General features: G+C 42.2%; 1 protein-coding gene across 1 annotated transcript in view; it reads left to right on the top strand.

Moving 5' to 3' along the window:
• The window catches only part of LOC115144070 (E3 ubiquitin-protein ligase rnf213-alpha-like), a 58196-nt gene that overhangs the window by 32264 nt on the left and 10884 nt on the right, over window positions 1-15048 (top strand). The window contains exons 29-48 of the mRNA XM_029684761.2: window positions 21-3623; window positions 3717-3847; window positions 3951-4046; window positions 4187-4311; window positions 4441-4563; window positions 4696-5153; window positions 5281-5425; window positions 5711-5846; window positions 5978-6169; window positions 6258-6388; window positions 7062-7219; window positions 7688-7897; window positions 8885-9072; window positions 11460-11580; window positions 12191-12291; window positions 12519-12698; window positions 12784-12950; window positions 13916-14018; window positions 14150-14264; window positions 14380-14566. Of these exons, the coding sequence (XP_029540621.2) occupies window positions 21-3623; window positions 3717-3847; window positions 3951-4046; window positions 4187-4311; window positions 4441-4563; window positions 4696-5153; window positions 5281-5425; window positions 5711-5846; window positions 5978-6169; window positions 6258-6388; window positions 7062-7219; window positions 7688-7897; window positions 8885-9072; window positions 11460-11580; window positions 12191-12291; window positions 12519-12698; window positions 12784-12950; window positions 13916-14018; window positions 14150-14264; window positions 14380-14566 (6670 nt within the window). The remainder of the gene's footprint in view (window positions 1-20; window positions 3624-3716; window positions 3848-3950; window positions 4047-4186; window positions 4312-4440; window positions 4564-4695; window positions 5154-5280; window positions 5426-5710; window positions 5847-5977; window positions 6170-6257; window positions 6389-7061; window positions 7220-7687; window positions 7898-8884; window positions 9073-11459; window positions 11581-12190; window positions 12292-12518; window positions 12699-12783; window positions 12951-13915; window positions 14019-14149; window positions 14265-14379; window positions 14567-15048) is intronic.

A 15048-nucleotide genomic window follows, 5' to 3' on the forward strand; every position in this document is an offset into this window, starting at 1 on the left:
GCATGTATTTGTCGGTCTAGGATCCGATGGGACACGTTCCTCTCTTTGAGGTCTTTCCAAAGGTCTTCTGCCGTCCCCCAAAAGAGGTTATGTGGTTGGAAATGAGAAATGGAGATGATCCAGAGCTGAAAAGTGAAGACCCACTCATGGATGCCCAGTGTTTTAGGAGCGAGGCCTTTCAAAGACCATACCAGTATTTAACACGGTTCCATAGGGGTGAGAATCTTGACAGCTTCACCTACCAAAGAGTTGAAGGAACTCATGCAGAGTGCCTTCAAATGCTCTTCATCTACTGTGGCATAAGTGATCCGTCCTGGGCAGAGCTGAGGAACTTTGCCTGGTTCCTCAATCTTCAGTTGCTAGACTGTGAGACATCGGCCTTCTGCAACTTTCAGTTCATTGGAGACACTCTTAGGGGATTCAGAAACTTTGTGGTTGACTTTATGATCTTGATGGCCAAGGACTTTGCCACTCCATCTCTCTGCATCACTGACCAGAGCCATGCGAGGCAGCAGATGGACCTCAATGGACTCAACGAAAGGGATCTAGCCCCGTTCCTCATTCGAAAGAGATGGGAATCAGAACCGCATCCATATATCTTCTTCAATGATGACCATGCATCCATGACCTTCATTGGATTTCACCTACGGGAGAACAAGAAGAATGGGGTTGATGCCATTAATCCATCAACAAATGTGGTGATCAAGAGAAACATTATGACCAAAGATCTGTACAATGGCCTCAGACGTCAAAGAGTTCCATTTAACATTGACTTTGACCAACTTTCTCGGGCAGATAAGATTGTGCGTCTATGTAACGTGCTGGGGATCAAGTGGCCAACAGACCCTGATGAAACATATGAACTCACCACCGACAACATACTGAAGATGATGGCAATTCATATGAGGTTCAGATGTGGCATTCCAGTCATCATAATGGGGGAGACTGGTTGTGGGAAGACACGACTCATCAAGTTCCTGTGTGAGTTGAGAAGGAGTGGAGCGCCCACCGAGAACATGAAACTGGTCAAAGTTCACGGAGGAACTACATCTGACATGATCTACACCAAAGTGCACGAGGCAGAGGCTGTTGCGGTTGCCAATAAGGAGAAACATGGTTTTGATTCTGTTCTTTTCCTTGATGAAGCTAATACCACGGAAGCTATAAGCAGCATTAAGGAGATCCTGTGTGACAACACTGTGCAAGGACAACAACTTGGCTACCAAACTGGACTGCAGATCATTGCTGCATGCAACCCTTACAGGAAACACACAGATGAGATGATCAAGAGGCTGGAGAAAGCTGGTTTGGGTTACAGGGTCCGAGCTGAAGAAACTGAAGAAAGACTTGGATCAATCCCTCTTCGGCAGCTGGTGTATAGGGTCCAAGTGCTGCCCCCGAGCATGATTCCTCTGGTGTGGGACTTTGGACAACTCAATGACCACACAGAGAAAATGTACATCCAGCAGATTGTGCAGAGAGTTGTGGGAACAAATTCAATCAAACGAGTATCCATCAAGTTGATCACTGATGTACTGTCGTCATCGCAGAGATTTATGCGACAGAGGAAAGACGAATGCAGCTTTGTCAGTCTCAGGGATGTGGAGCGCTGCATGCAAGTTTTTGTGTGGTTCTATAAGAACCACTCAATGTTTTCTGAAGAGTTAAGGGCACTCTTCCAGAAACAACCCCGGGGGGAGAGGAACAGGCGTGACCAGGTACCCCCACCTGCTAGTGATCCAGTTGATTGGTCGCTGTTGATGGCTGTTGGTGTGTGTTATCAAGCCTGTTTAGAGACAAAAGGTGAGTACCAGAAAGAAATCTGCAAATTCTTTCCCCGTGTCCTCCCCCAAAAAATGAAGCAGGAAATCTCACTCATGCAGGATCTTCTCCTAAGTGGGGTCCCAATGGGAGAGACAATAGCGAGAAACAAGGCTTTGAAAGAGAATGTCTTCATGATGGTGATCTGCATTGAGCTACGAATCCCCCTGTTTTTGGTTGGCAAGCCTGGGAGCTCCAAATCTCTGTCCAAAACTCTGGTTGCAGATGCCATGCAGGGCCAAGCTGCACATTCCGAGCTGTACAAAAGACTGAAACAAATTCATCTGGTATCCTTCCAGTGCAGCCCTCACTCCACGCCAGAGGGAATCATCAATACATTCAAGCAATGTGCCCGTTTCCAAGAGAGCAAGAATTTGGAGGAGTACATCTCTGTTGTTGTGCTAGATGAGATCGGATTAGCAGAAGACTCCCCCAAAATGCCTCTGAAAACACTGCACCCCTTACTGGAGGAAGGCTGCATTGATGACGAGCCATTGCCCCATAAGAGGGTTGGATTCATTGGTATCTCCAATTGGGCCTTGGACCCTGCTAAGATGAACAGAGGCCTCTTTGTGTCCCGTGGTGACCCAGACCAGAATGAGCTATTCGAAAGTGCGAAAGGCATATGCTCATCTGACAAGATGATTCTGGAGAAGGTTAAGCACCTCTTCAAACCCTTTGCCAAAGCATATATGAAGACTTGCAAGAAAGGCAAAGGGTTTTTCGGCTTACGTGATTACTACAGTCTGGTCAAGATGATGTTTGCCATCACCAAGATCTCTAAGCAGAGCCCTGGTGTGAACCAAATCATTGAAGCAGTCCTGAGGAACTTCAGTGGAAGGGATGATGTGGATGCAGTGTATATATTCACCAAACAGCTGTGGGGCAAATCGAATAAACCTGATTTGGATGGGATCAGCACTATTGATCTAGTGAAACAAAACATAATTCCAATTTGCCAAGACGAGGAGTGCCGATACCTTCTTGTCCTCACCAAAAACTATGCCGCCCTCCAGATTCTCCAGCAGACATTCTTCTCAGACCAGAGCCATCCAGAGATCATCTTTGGTTCCAGCTTCCCAAAGGATCAAGAGTACACTCAGATCTGCAGAAATATCAACAGAGTGAAGATCTGCATGGAAACTGGCCAGACTGTTGTGCTTCTGAACCTTCAGAATCTGTACGAAAGTCTCTATGACGCTCTCAACCAATACTATGTTTCACTTGGGGGTCAGAAGTATGTCGATCTTGGATTGGGAACCCATCGTGTGAAGTGCAGAGTTCACAAAAAATTCAGGCTTATTGTCATTGAAGAGAAGGAGGTGGTCTACACACAGTTCCCGATTCCCTTGATAAACAGACTGGAGAAGCACTACCTGGACATCAACACTGTCCTCAAGAATGAAGGGAAGGAGATTGTCAAACAACTTCAGGAATGGGTCAAAGTGTTTGTCTCTTTGAAAAGCCAGAAATCCAAGACAAACAGATATCTTCCAATGGATGTCTTCATTGGCTACCACTCAGACACATGCTCCTCTGTAGTCCTTCAAGTTACAAAGAAGATGAAAGATGAATCTGACATTTCTGACCCTCAAAGAAGAGTCCTGGATGAAGCCAAGTTCATCATGCTGAACTGTGCCACTCCAGATTCTGTCATTCGTCTGGATGGGACCAAATTGTCTGATGTTGAGATAGAGAAACTGACACAAATATATTTTGAGGAGCAGAAGCACAAATCCCTGGCTGACTTCATTGCATCTCACACACGGCTGGAGGAATGGTGCCATGCCCACTTTACAGAGGTAATTCACTTGACTATTTTATCTTTTGAAGAATATGGATTGCATTGAATGCATCTTGTATTCTTCTCACATATCTTTTGGCTCTTTGTGAAGGTCACAACGTTTTCCCGGCAATTGACAGCAGGAGATATAAAACAGCTCCAGAATATCACAGAGCTTTGCGACATCAAGCTGCTCTCACTGCAACAGTTTGACACAGAGCACTCCTTCCTCAAAGAAATCAGGTCTGCTTCAAAAGTTCAGCTTGTTTTTTTACATTTGTATTAGTGTTACTGTGTAGATCATTCTTGAGAAAGATATTAGAAAATAACTTTGTTCCCTCTCTAGACAATTTCTTGACTCTACCTCTGCCGACAAAGTCCTCATCATCCAAACTGACTATGATGAGGCTTCCCAGAGCATGAACATTCTTGCATCTGCCAAGTGAGTCTTTTCTTTTTGGACTTGTCATCACAACTATTGGATATTAACTAGTGGGATAGATTTGCAAGATCCTGTTATATATATAGTGTAGTTTTTTGTGTCCTTTTTTAAATTGAAACTTTTTTGGTTTTTATCTCTAGGTATTCATCCATAAATGAAATCAACAAACCAAAAGCTAATGGTGGCAATGGAAGGGTGTTTGTGTACTTCGTTACCAAACTGCCTCGAATTGAAGGTGGAACCTCCTATGTTGGATTCCATGGAGGTGAGATTTAAATGTTGTATAACATCCTGATATGATAATATGACCTAGCACTCCACAGAGAAAAGGATATCCATTCTGAAATGTTTTCAACGTTAAAGAGCAAGTTCCATCCACTTTGTTTTTGCAAAGGACCCTGGAAATCAGTTCACATTGATGACCTTAGAAGATCCAAAGAGTTTGTATCAGATGTCCAGTTCCTGAGAAACCTACCCATCAGCCAGCTGTTTGAGGACATGAAAGAGCCCTGTTATGGTAAATTAACTTGAATTGCTATTACACTCATTAGCACTAATGCCATAGTTAATAACAATTCTTTTCAATTAGAAATAACTGAAAATAATTGTTTGAAAGTAACAGTTTTCATGACTTTCTTTTTTGATGAAGCAATGCAACCCGATACAGACACAGACTTCCAACCACCTGCACCAGAGCACTCTGTAAGTATAATGGTGGTGTTTGATGAAGCAATGCAACCCGATACAGACACAGACTTCCAACCACCTGCACCAGAGCACTCTGTAAGTATAATGGTGGTGTTTGATGAAGCAATGCAACCCGATACAGACACAGACTTCCAACCACCTGCACCAGAGCACTCTGTAAGTATAATGGTGGTGTTTGATGAAGCAATGCAACCCGATACAGACACAGACTTCCAACCACCTGCACCAGAGCACTCTGTAAGTATAATGGTGGTGTTTGATGAAGCAATGCAAACCGATACAGACACAGACTTCCAACCACCTGCACCAGAGCACTCTGTAAGTATAATGGTGGTGTTTGATGAAGCAATGCAACCCGATACAGACACAGACTTCCAACCACCTGCACCAGAGCACTCTGTAAGTATAATGGTGGTGTTTGATGAAGCGATCAAAAACATGGATGTACTAAATGTTGCATAAGTTTGTATAACGTTTATAGGTATGGGTGAGTGTTATTCATCTGAGCATGTTGTTGTTGTTATAGGCTGTGTTTGAAGTCACAGATCTAGTGCGAAGCTGTGTGCAGAGTGCAGTAAGCATGCTCAGAGATCAGGAGGACAGTGGAGCTCTCAGCACCAGGAGGGTGGAGATCCTGCTAACACTTCTGGAAGATAGTGAGGACCTGAAAGGTTAGGAACTAACCCACAGTATTCCAGTGTTTTACTGTAGCTCCAAGACCCAAGCACTGTTTCAATGGTCCAGATCTAGAACTTTTATTACAAAATGTTATTACTTTTATTACAATATTCATTTTATTACATGAGGGGTTCTAGATCTATGTGTTGAATTTTGTTTAGATATTTTTGGCCCGAGACAGACTTAGCTCAGATCGTAACGGCAAGCCAATAATATAGCCAAAGTTAATTGACTTTTACATGTATTGATATACTTGATCTCGGTATTGTGCCCTAAAGCTGTGTTCCTGAAAACCCTGAGGAGCCGCCTTCACTCTCTTCTGGAGAACCACGAGAGAAACATCCCCTCCCCCAAGAACTGGGTGTTAACAGAGGCATCCAACATCAATGCTCTTCAAGAGGGGGGAACTTTCACGTATGTTAATCAATGATACTGCACTGTTAACTCAGCTCACATAAAGTCCATCATTTCATTCATGTTCAAATGATAATTTGTTCTCATCGTTTAGGAGTATAGTCTGTCCATATGCTGTATGTGTTCCACAGACAAACTCTGTGGAAGAAAATCCAAGCAGTGGTCACACCCGTTTTGGCTCAGTTGGTCTCAGTTATCGACAGGGACTGTAATCTGGACCTCCTCCTAGACGTCAACTGTGGGGAAGAAGTCAAGAAACTGTGGCTGGAGATATTCGGCAACAACGAGATGCTTGATATTCCTCTTGTCAAAGTGGATTCCAAGTAGGTGGTTTTGCTCATGCGCGATGTAGCAAGAGTATTTATGTGTTACCACGAGGTCCAACACACTGTATTTGTGTAATTCCTACAGTTCTGAGTCTAAGACCATTCTGGTACAGAGCCATATCACAGCTGAGAGGACCATGCACTCCAGTATGCCCTTCAGCTGGAGGATCAGAGATACCCTGGATGAACTAATGATGCAAACTCAGCAGTACGAAAGTAAATAATCAAATTCCTTCTTTTTTTTCTGAAAGATACATTTAAATTGTTCTTAAATGCAGTTATCAAAACTTACCAAGGGAGACTCAAATGATAAGTGTGTCTTAAAGTTCTTAATTTGCTGTAGTATGTGTGTTAATGTGAACTGGGTGGATCAAGCCCTGAATGCTGATTGGTTGAAAGCCGTGGTATATAAGCACTCCCAAGTGGCGCAGTGGTCTAAGACACTTTATCTCAGTGCAAGAGGTGTCACTACAGTCCCTGGTACGAATCCAGGCTGTATCACATCCGGGCGTGATTGGGTGTCCCAATTGGGTGTCCCCGTTTGTGATATTTGCCCAAAAATACCACGGCTAAGGGCTGTTGCGTCGTGCATAAGAACATCCCTTAGCCGTGGTCAATTGGCCATACCTACTCCTCGGGCCTAGTTGGTGGTCAATTGGCCATACCTACTCCTCGGGCCTAGTTGGTGGTCAATTGGCCATACCTACTCCTCGGGCCTAGTTGGTGGTCAATTGGCCATACACACCTCCTCGGGCCTTATTGCTTAAACAATGATCTGAAACATTAGAAAGGTTTTCACTACGTTTGTGTGTTTCTTAACTCTGATCACTCACTTACAGTATTTTTAGTTGCAGAACTTGCATAAACTTCACAACATTTTTCTCTGAAGGACACAGTCCTAGGCAGTTCGAGGAATTCTTTCCGAAAATCCCCCTTGGTCAGTATATGGCTACGATGGATGAAAAAATGCAGAGGGAATTTTTTCAAAGGTACCTGCAGGATTTCATTGCCATGACGATGAAAGTGTCTTCAGCGGGGGAGTTAAAGGTATGTTATTGCACAGTTCTTTAACATGTTCATACAAATAGTAAATCGAACAAAGCGCTAATGCTGCAATTAGACGAGGGATGCAAAAAAATAAATGCAATATTAGTCGGCATAGCAGGACAAGAAAGCAAATAAGAGGGTGACAGCAAAAGCAAGCCAGCACAACGCTCTGCATTACTATTGCGATTGCAGTAAACAAACAGTGCAAATCAACATCCGGTAGAAGGCAATACTACGGCAGATGGCAAAAGATTCCTGTCTACCGTGGCTGACGGCGTTCACTGCCAGTGTCAACGGCATTTATCTCATAGAAAACAATGACATCCGGTTTGCTGTCTACCTCCTACCATCTAAACACAGTATTAGCCTCCATTTAGGAATGGGTAATTCATATTTATAGTCAGATTTGATATAATATGCCTACACATCAATTAGGTGATCTTAATGAATATGTAACACTCTTCCCAGCTTCTGTGTGACGCCCTGAACAGCTGTGTGAATGAGCTCCGGAGGCGACGAAAAGCTCCAAGTGAAGAGATTCCATCCATACCCCTGATCCACTCGGCCTACCACATGTACCGCACCCGCCTTCAGAACCTGTCCAGGATGATGTCCCTGCAGCCACAGGTGGCCCTTCACTTGCAGCGAAACCCACAAGTGAAGGATAGCCCAGTGATGGTAGGTTCAGAGATTTTCCACACACTGCTACATTTAGTTATGTGAAATCCGTGTTTAGGGGCAAAATGTTTGTGTTTATGAGTGCATGATAGTAGTTGAACTTTTACCAGTGTATTGAAAGGAGGCTTCCTACATGCTATTAGAAATGTCATATTATGAAATGGTTCGTTCCGGCCAAGCAATCTGATTGGTCAAATGTGTGTTCCAGCCGTGTTGTTATTGAGCACTTTATCACTTTGTGATCAGTCCGCCTGTGGCTTGTTCCTAGTGATCGACCGCATCACGTTGTGATCAGTCCGCCTGTGGCTTGTTCCTAGTGATCGACCGCATCACGATGTGATCAGTCCGCCTGTGGCTTGTTCCTAGTGATCGACTGCATCACGTTGTGATCAGTCCGCCTGTGGCTTGTTCCTAGTGATCGACCGCATCACGATGTGATCAGTCCGCCTGTGGCTTGTTCCTAGTGATCGACTGCATCACGTTGTTATCAGTCCGCCTGTGGCTTGTTCCTAGTGATCGACCGCATCACGTTGTGATCAGTCCGCCTGTGGCTTGTTCCTAGTGATCGACCGCATCACGTTGTGATCAGTCCGCCTGTGGCTTGTTCCTAGTGATCGACCGCATCACGTTGTGATCAGTCCGCCTGTGGCTTGTTCCTAGTGATCGACCGCATCACGTTGTGATCAGTCCGCCTGTGGCTTGTTCCTAGTGATCGACCGCATCACGTTGTGATCAGTCCGCCTGTGGCTTGTTCCTAGTGATCGACCGCATCACGTTGTGATCAGTCCGCCTGTGGCTTGTTCCTAGTGATCGACCGCATCACGATGTGATCAGTCCGCCTGTGGCTTGTTCCTAGTGATCGACCGCATCACGTTGTGATCAGTCCGCCTGTGGCTTGTTCCTAGTGATCGACCGCATCACGTTGTGCCAGACCTGCTCTTGTGTTATTGCTTTAGTAACCATTTCTCTGCCTCACTCTAACAACAGGTTCTGGACGTGTACGCAGCAGTTGCCTGTGTTGAGCAGCTGGGGCCTCCTGTGTTGGACTCTAATACCCAGTGCCAAGACTGGCTGACGCAGGTGAAAAGACTGCAGGGGTCTATGGAGCTGGTCTGCTCCCAGGGAAGCCTGAGGCAGTATGGAGAGAGGAGCCAGGAAATGTTTAACTACATCCGGTGAGAGAAATGGCCATTTGAAAGATTAGAGAGAGGCAAACATTAGACTTTTTGAAAGTAGACTTTTTATTTTATTATACAATTCTGAAGAAAAACTTTTTTGATGCAATAACGCAAGAACACATGATATTCAAAAAACAAGCAGCAGCAGGTCCAGTCCTTCAGAAATGATTCCCACCCCTTGACATTTTGTTGTGTTACAGCCTGAATTTTGAATTTTGTGTCACTGGCCTACACACAATACCCCATAATGTCAAAGTGGAATTATGTTTTTAGAAGTTAATTTAAAATGAATAGCTGAAATGTCTTGAGCCAATAACTATTCAACTCCTTCATTATGGCAAGCCTACATAAGTTCAGGAGTAATTATTAGTCACATAACAAATTGCATGGACTCACTCTGTGTGCAATAATAGTGTTTAACATGATTTTTGAATGACTTCCTCATCTCTGTACCCCTCACATACAATTATCTGTAATATCCCTCAATCGAGCAGTGAATATCAAACACAGATTCAACCACAAAGACCAGGGAGGTCTCCCATGCCTCGCAAAGAAGGGAATCTATTGGTAGATGGATTTTTTTTAAAGCAGAAATGAAATATCCCTTTGGGGATTGTGAAGTTATTAATTAGGCTTTCGTTGGTGTATCAATACAACCAGCCACAACAAAGATACAAGCGTCCTTCCTAACTCAGTTGCCAGACTAAAAGGAAACCGCTCAGGGATTTCACCATGAGGCCAATGGTGACTTTAAAACAGTTACAGAGTTGAATGGCTGTGATAGGAGAAAACTGATGATGGATCAACAACATTGTAGTTACTCCACAATACTAACCTAAATGTGTCGTGGAAATTCATACTGAGAGAGACTTTGTCATTTCTTCAAACAATCATCTTTATTTAATATCGATTAATTATTGCAATAATGAAACTAGTCAAACCAACACTCTTGACTGTTGGGCCGAGCAGCCTAACCTTTACAGAAATGCAGAGTTTTTTATATAGCCGACACTAAGAAGGCTTAGTCATGGCTGGTTCCACCCCTCCCATTCAGATCAAGAGGCATCATAAGCCAATCTGGGTTCATTCGGTCGTTATCTGCAGGGGGTTGTTGTCTTAACTCCACCCTGGCTTAGTTTCCCAGTTGCAAGGATGATTTTGAGACAATGAGGGATTGTTCTACTCCTAAACTATCCCTAGTAAAACACATTCTTGTCTATGCAATGCAGTCATTAACTCATTTGCCATCTCTAGTGACCATGCGCCCAGATTAGCTGCAGGGAACTAGAGTGGAGACCATAAAAACACAGCATTTGTAGGACAGAAATGTCTTACAATTAGTTACATATTAATTGTTAACAATTAATATCAAATAAATCACGAAAATACATAATTATTCTATCACAATTGACAGAGTGAAAATAAGTAAGTAAAACATAATTAAAACAATTGGCAAAGAAATGAACTTTATGTCCTCAATACAATGCGTTATGTTTGGGGCAAATCCAACAAAGCACATCACTGAGAACCTATCTTAATATGTTCAAGCATGGTGGTGGCTGCATCATGTTATGGGTATGCTTGAAATGGTTAAGGACTGAGGAGTTCTTTAGGATAAAAATAAATGGAATAGAGATAAGCACAGGCAAAATCCTAGAGGGAAACCTGGTTCAGTCTGCTTTCCACCAGACACTGGGAGACATTCACCTTTCAGCAGGACAATAACTTAAAACACAAGGCCAAATATACACTGGAGTTGCTTACTAAGAAGACAGTGAATGTTCCTGAGTGGCTTGGGACTACAGTTGGGACTTAAATCAGCTGAAAATCTACGGCAAGACTTGAAAATGGCGGTCTAGCAATGATCAACAACCAACCAACTTGACAGAGCTTGAAGACTTTTAAAAATTATATTGTGTAAATATTGTACGATCCAGGTGTGCAAAGAGACTTAGCCAGAAAGACTTACAGCTGTAATTGCTGCCAAAGGTGATTCTAAACATGTATGATCTCAGGGGTGTGAATACTTATGTAAATGAGATATTTCTGTATTTCATTTTCAAGATTATTTTTAATGTTTTATATTTAAGTCATTATGGTGTACTGTGTGTAGATGAGGGAAATAAAATCATATTTAATCCATTTTGAATTCAGGCTGTAACAGAACAAAATGTGGAATAAGTCAAGGGGTGTGAATACCTTCTGATGGCACTGTATATGAATACCTGTATTCATTTGTGAGTTTGGCCGATAGGTTGCGTCTTTGACCTTTCTTTTTGATGTAGACTGTATGATAAACTTTTATTACAATGTAATTGTACTTATCCCAGATATGTCTAATACCCCCAGAATTAATAACGATTTGTCCTTGTTTCTGTTTCCAGTAATAATTGGAACCACATCTGCATCCTCTCTCTGTTTGTGGAACACATGCTGCTAGGCTTTGAGTTTGAGGAGAGGGAGCTCAAGCCTCTGGTCCTTGATCACACTCGTACCTTAGGCAAAGTAAGTTTATCTGGTATATTTTGTTTTGACTAACTTAACATGCTACTGAACGATATTCTATATCACCATTTTCGCATTTGTACTCTAAGTTTTTTCTTATGTATGGTTTATTTTCATCCCATATTTGAGGTTTCACACCCTTCAGACTTCATTTGCCCTATGTGATCTTGAGCTTTGTAAACAGTTCTATCCAAATAAACATTGTGCTTATTTTAACTTGTGGGCTAAATCAGGCTCACACAGAATGTTTATTGGTAGACTTAAACAAATCTACTGGTCATGGGCTTACAAAACAAATACACCTGTACCATGTCAGATATAGAGTTGAAATGTATACACCTCACACTCATGGTTATGGGCTTAAAGAAAGTTCAGATGTATTCAATTTTGAGTTTGCATCCCAATATTACTCTGTATATACATCACAGAAGACTGAAATATAACAAAGCTGTTTATCATAGAAACACCGGATTTCCGGCGTTTATTTAAAAAAAAGTTTATTCATTATGAAAAATATGAATAAGATTCCACCCATGAGGCCGCTAGGTTATTAGACTGCAGGAAAGGGCTACTTCATTTATTGGACTGCTATTTGTATCTTGTATGACAGATTCTGTCAAAAGATTCGGACGTGAAATCTGAGGAACCCTTTGCAGCCGTCATTAAAATACTGAAGTCATGCAAGAAAGGAGCACGTGATCTCATTTACAAGTTGGTTTCTTTATTTTGTTCTAAATGGTATTCATATCATTTCTCTATGTTATTGGCTGTCGCTGATAAGCTGTCCCTTACGGAAAGAGCACATGAATTTTACATGTGAACACATTTAAAGTTTTCCAAAAACATTTGAAATTAGATTTTCCACATGTGAAATCATGTGGTTTTTCTGTAAGGGATATACAGAATTTGATGGTATTACCATATGTTGTTTCACTTAGGTTTGATCTCCAGTGCCCTGTGTGTATGGGGGAACCAGAGGACCCCGTGGACCTGCCCTGTCACCATATTTTCTGTCTGACCTGTGTCAGAAGACGTGTCAACGTGGGCCAGATGTACTGCCCCATGTGCAAACAGGAACTCCCAGATGACTTTGAGGTGAAAGTGTCTGAAGACGTACGGTGGGTGTGTTTTACAGTTTTGACTATGGATACCGGGACAGTACTTTCTCAGTGAGTGTCTAATCTGTCTCCTATGGCTTTGCAGAGCTTCCATCACCCTAAATGGCCAGTTCAGACGGAGTTGCAGTGCGTTTTTCATAAACCTCGTCACTACTGTGTGCTTCAAGGACAACATCCCCCCATCAAAGGGTGTCATCCTGCAGCTGTTGTCCTTCCTCATGGTCGAGACAGACCCGATTCCACTCATCAGAGGTACCCCCCCCAAACACACACACGTATATACAGTACCAACTCAAATCAAATTGTATTGGTCACATACATGGTTAGCAGATGTTAATGCGAGTGTAGCGAAATGCTTGTGCTTCTAGTCCAACAGTGCAGTAATATCTAACAAGTAATCTAACAAATTCACAACGACTACATGCGTAATGTAGGATATGTAAACATTATTAAAGTGGAATTATTTAAAGTGACTAGTGATACCTTTATTAAAGTGGCCAGTGATTTGAGTCTGCATGTTGGCAACAGCCTCTCTATGTTAATGATGGCAGTTTAACAGTCTGATGGCCTTGAGATAGAAGCTGTTTTTCAGTCTCTCGGTCCCAGATTTGATGCACCTTTACTGACCTCGCCTTCTGGATGATAGTGGGGTGAACAGGCAGTGGCTCAGTTGGTTGTTGTCCTTGATTATCTTTTTTGTCCTTCCTGTGACATCGGGGTCTGTAGGTGTCGAACCCACAAATGCTGATGCTCCAGATTCTCAACTAGTCTGAAGAAGGCCAGTTTTAATGCTTCTTTAAGCAGGACAACAGTTGTCAACTGTACTAACATAATTGCAAAAGGGTTTTCTAATTATCAATTAACCTTTTAAAATGATATACTTGGATTAGCTAACACAACGTGCCATTGGAACACAGGAGTGATGGTTGCTGATAATGGGCCTCTGTACGCCTATGTAGATATTCCATTAGAAATCAGCCATTTTCAGCTACTATAGTCATTTACAACATTAACAATGTCTACACTGCATTTCTGATCAATTTCATGTTATTTTAATGGACAACAAATGTGCTTTCCTTTCAAAAACAAGGACATTTCTAATCTAAGTAACCCCAAACTTTTGAACGGTATACACACACACACACACACTTGACAGATTGGATTACGACTCAATAAGTGTTTGTAGCTGTGCTCTAATTTTATTGTCTTTGTACCAGCACAAAGTCAGATACACACCAAAGATTTCTCACCATTCGATGAGTCTCTGGACAAAAATCCTGTGGTGAGATCAGTGATACTCAAACTCCTGCTCAAGTACAGGTGAGTGAACCTGAAAAGCTGCTTATGTCATTGTAATGTTGTTGTAACCAGTAACGCAATTCAAGGTTTCAGAATAGGTATGGTGTTAACAGATTTTCCTGAATTTAACTCATTTGTGTTTTGTTTTTTAGCTTTGATGAAGTCAAGGAATATCTGCAGCAGCATTTGACATCGATAGAAGAGAGCAACATTGTCGATGCAGAAGATAAAAATGAACTGTATGCGTTGTACATTAACTGCCTTGAGGTATGATCTGATTGGGTGTCCATGCAGGCAGTCAAGACTGTTGCCCAATCAGAATAACAACATAGACCACAACTGCAGTATGACTATATGACTATTATACAACTTTCTTTCACAGGACTCATTGTTGGAAAGAATGCCACAAGAAAACACCTGCCTTCAGGAAGAGACTGAGTTCTTGCATCACTTCCTGGACTCTGTCACTGACTCGGCTGAGACGGTCACAATAGAGTACCTGCAGCAGATCGCTAGGGTCCGCCTGTGCCTGGGCAAGGCTGCACACCTTCTCCATAGCATGCTGTCTGGTGAGAAAATGTATTAAAAAGCTCAAATCAAATCAAATGTATTTGTCACATACACATGGTTAGCAGATGTTAATGCGAGTGTAGTGAAATGCTTGTGATTCTAGTTCCGACAATGCAGTAATAACCAACGAGTAATCTAATTCCAAAACTACTACCTTATACACACAAGTGTAAAGGGATAAAGAATATTGTATGTACATAAAGATATATGAATGAGTGATGGTACAGAACGGCATAGGCAGGATGCAGTAGATGGTATCGAGTACAGTTTATACATATGAGATGAGAGTATGTAGGGTATGTAAACATTAACCCCCGAGCCCCAAGTTCTGCTCCATGTTGGTTAAAAATTGGGCTTGTTGGTATAAATTAATTTAAAAAAAAAATTTTTTTTTACAATATAAAGATTATTGAAACCACTGGGCTCAGATCTGATGAGATTACCAAAATTAAAAATCAGATTTATTTTTCGAAGGTCCACA

This window comes from Oncorhynchus nerka, linkage group LG2 (assembly GCF_034236695.1).
Source record: "Oncorhynchus nerka isolate Pitt River linkage group LG2, Oner_Uvic_2.0, whole genome shotgun sequence".
Taxonomy (NCBI): domain Eukaryota; kingdom Metazoa; phylum Chordata; class Actinopteri; order Salmoniformes; family Salmonidae; genus Oncorhynchus; species Oncorhynchus nerka.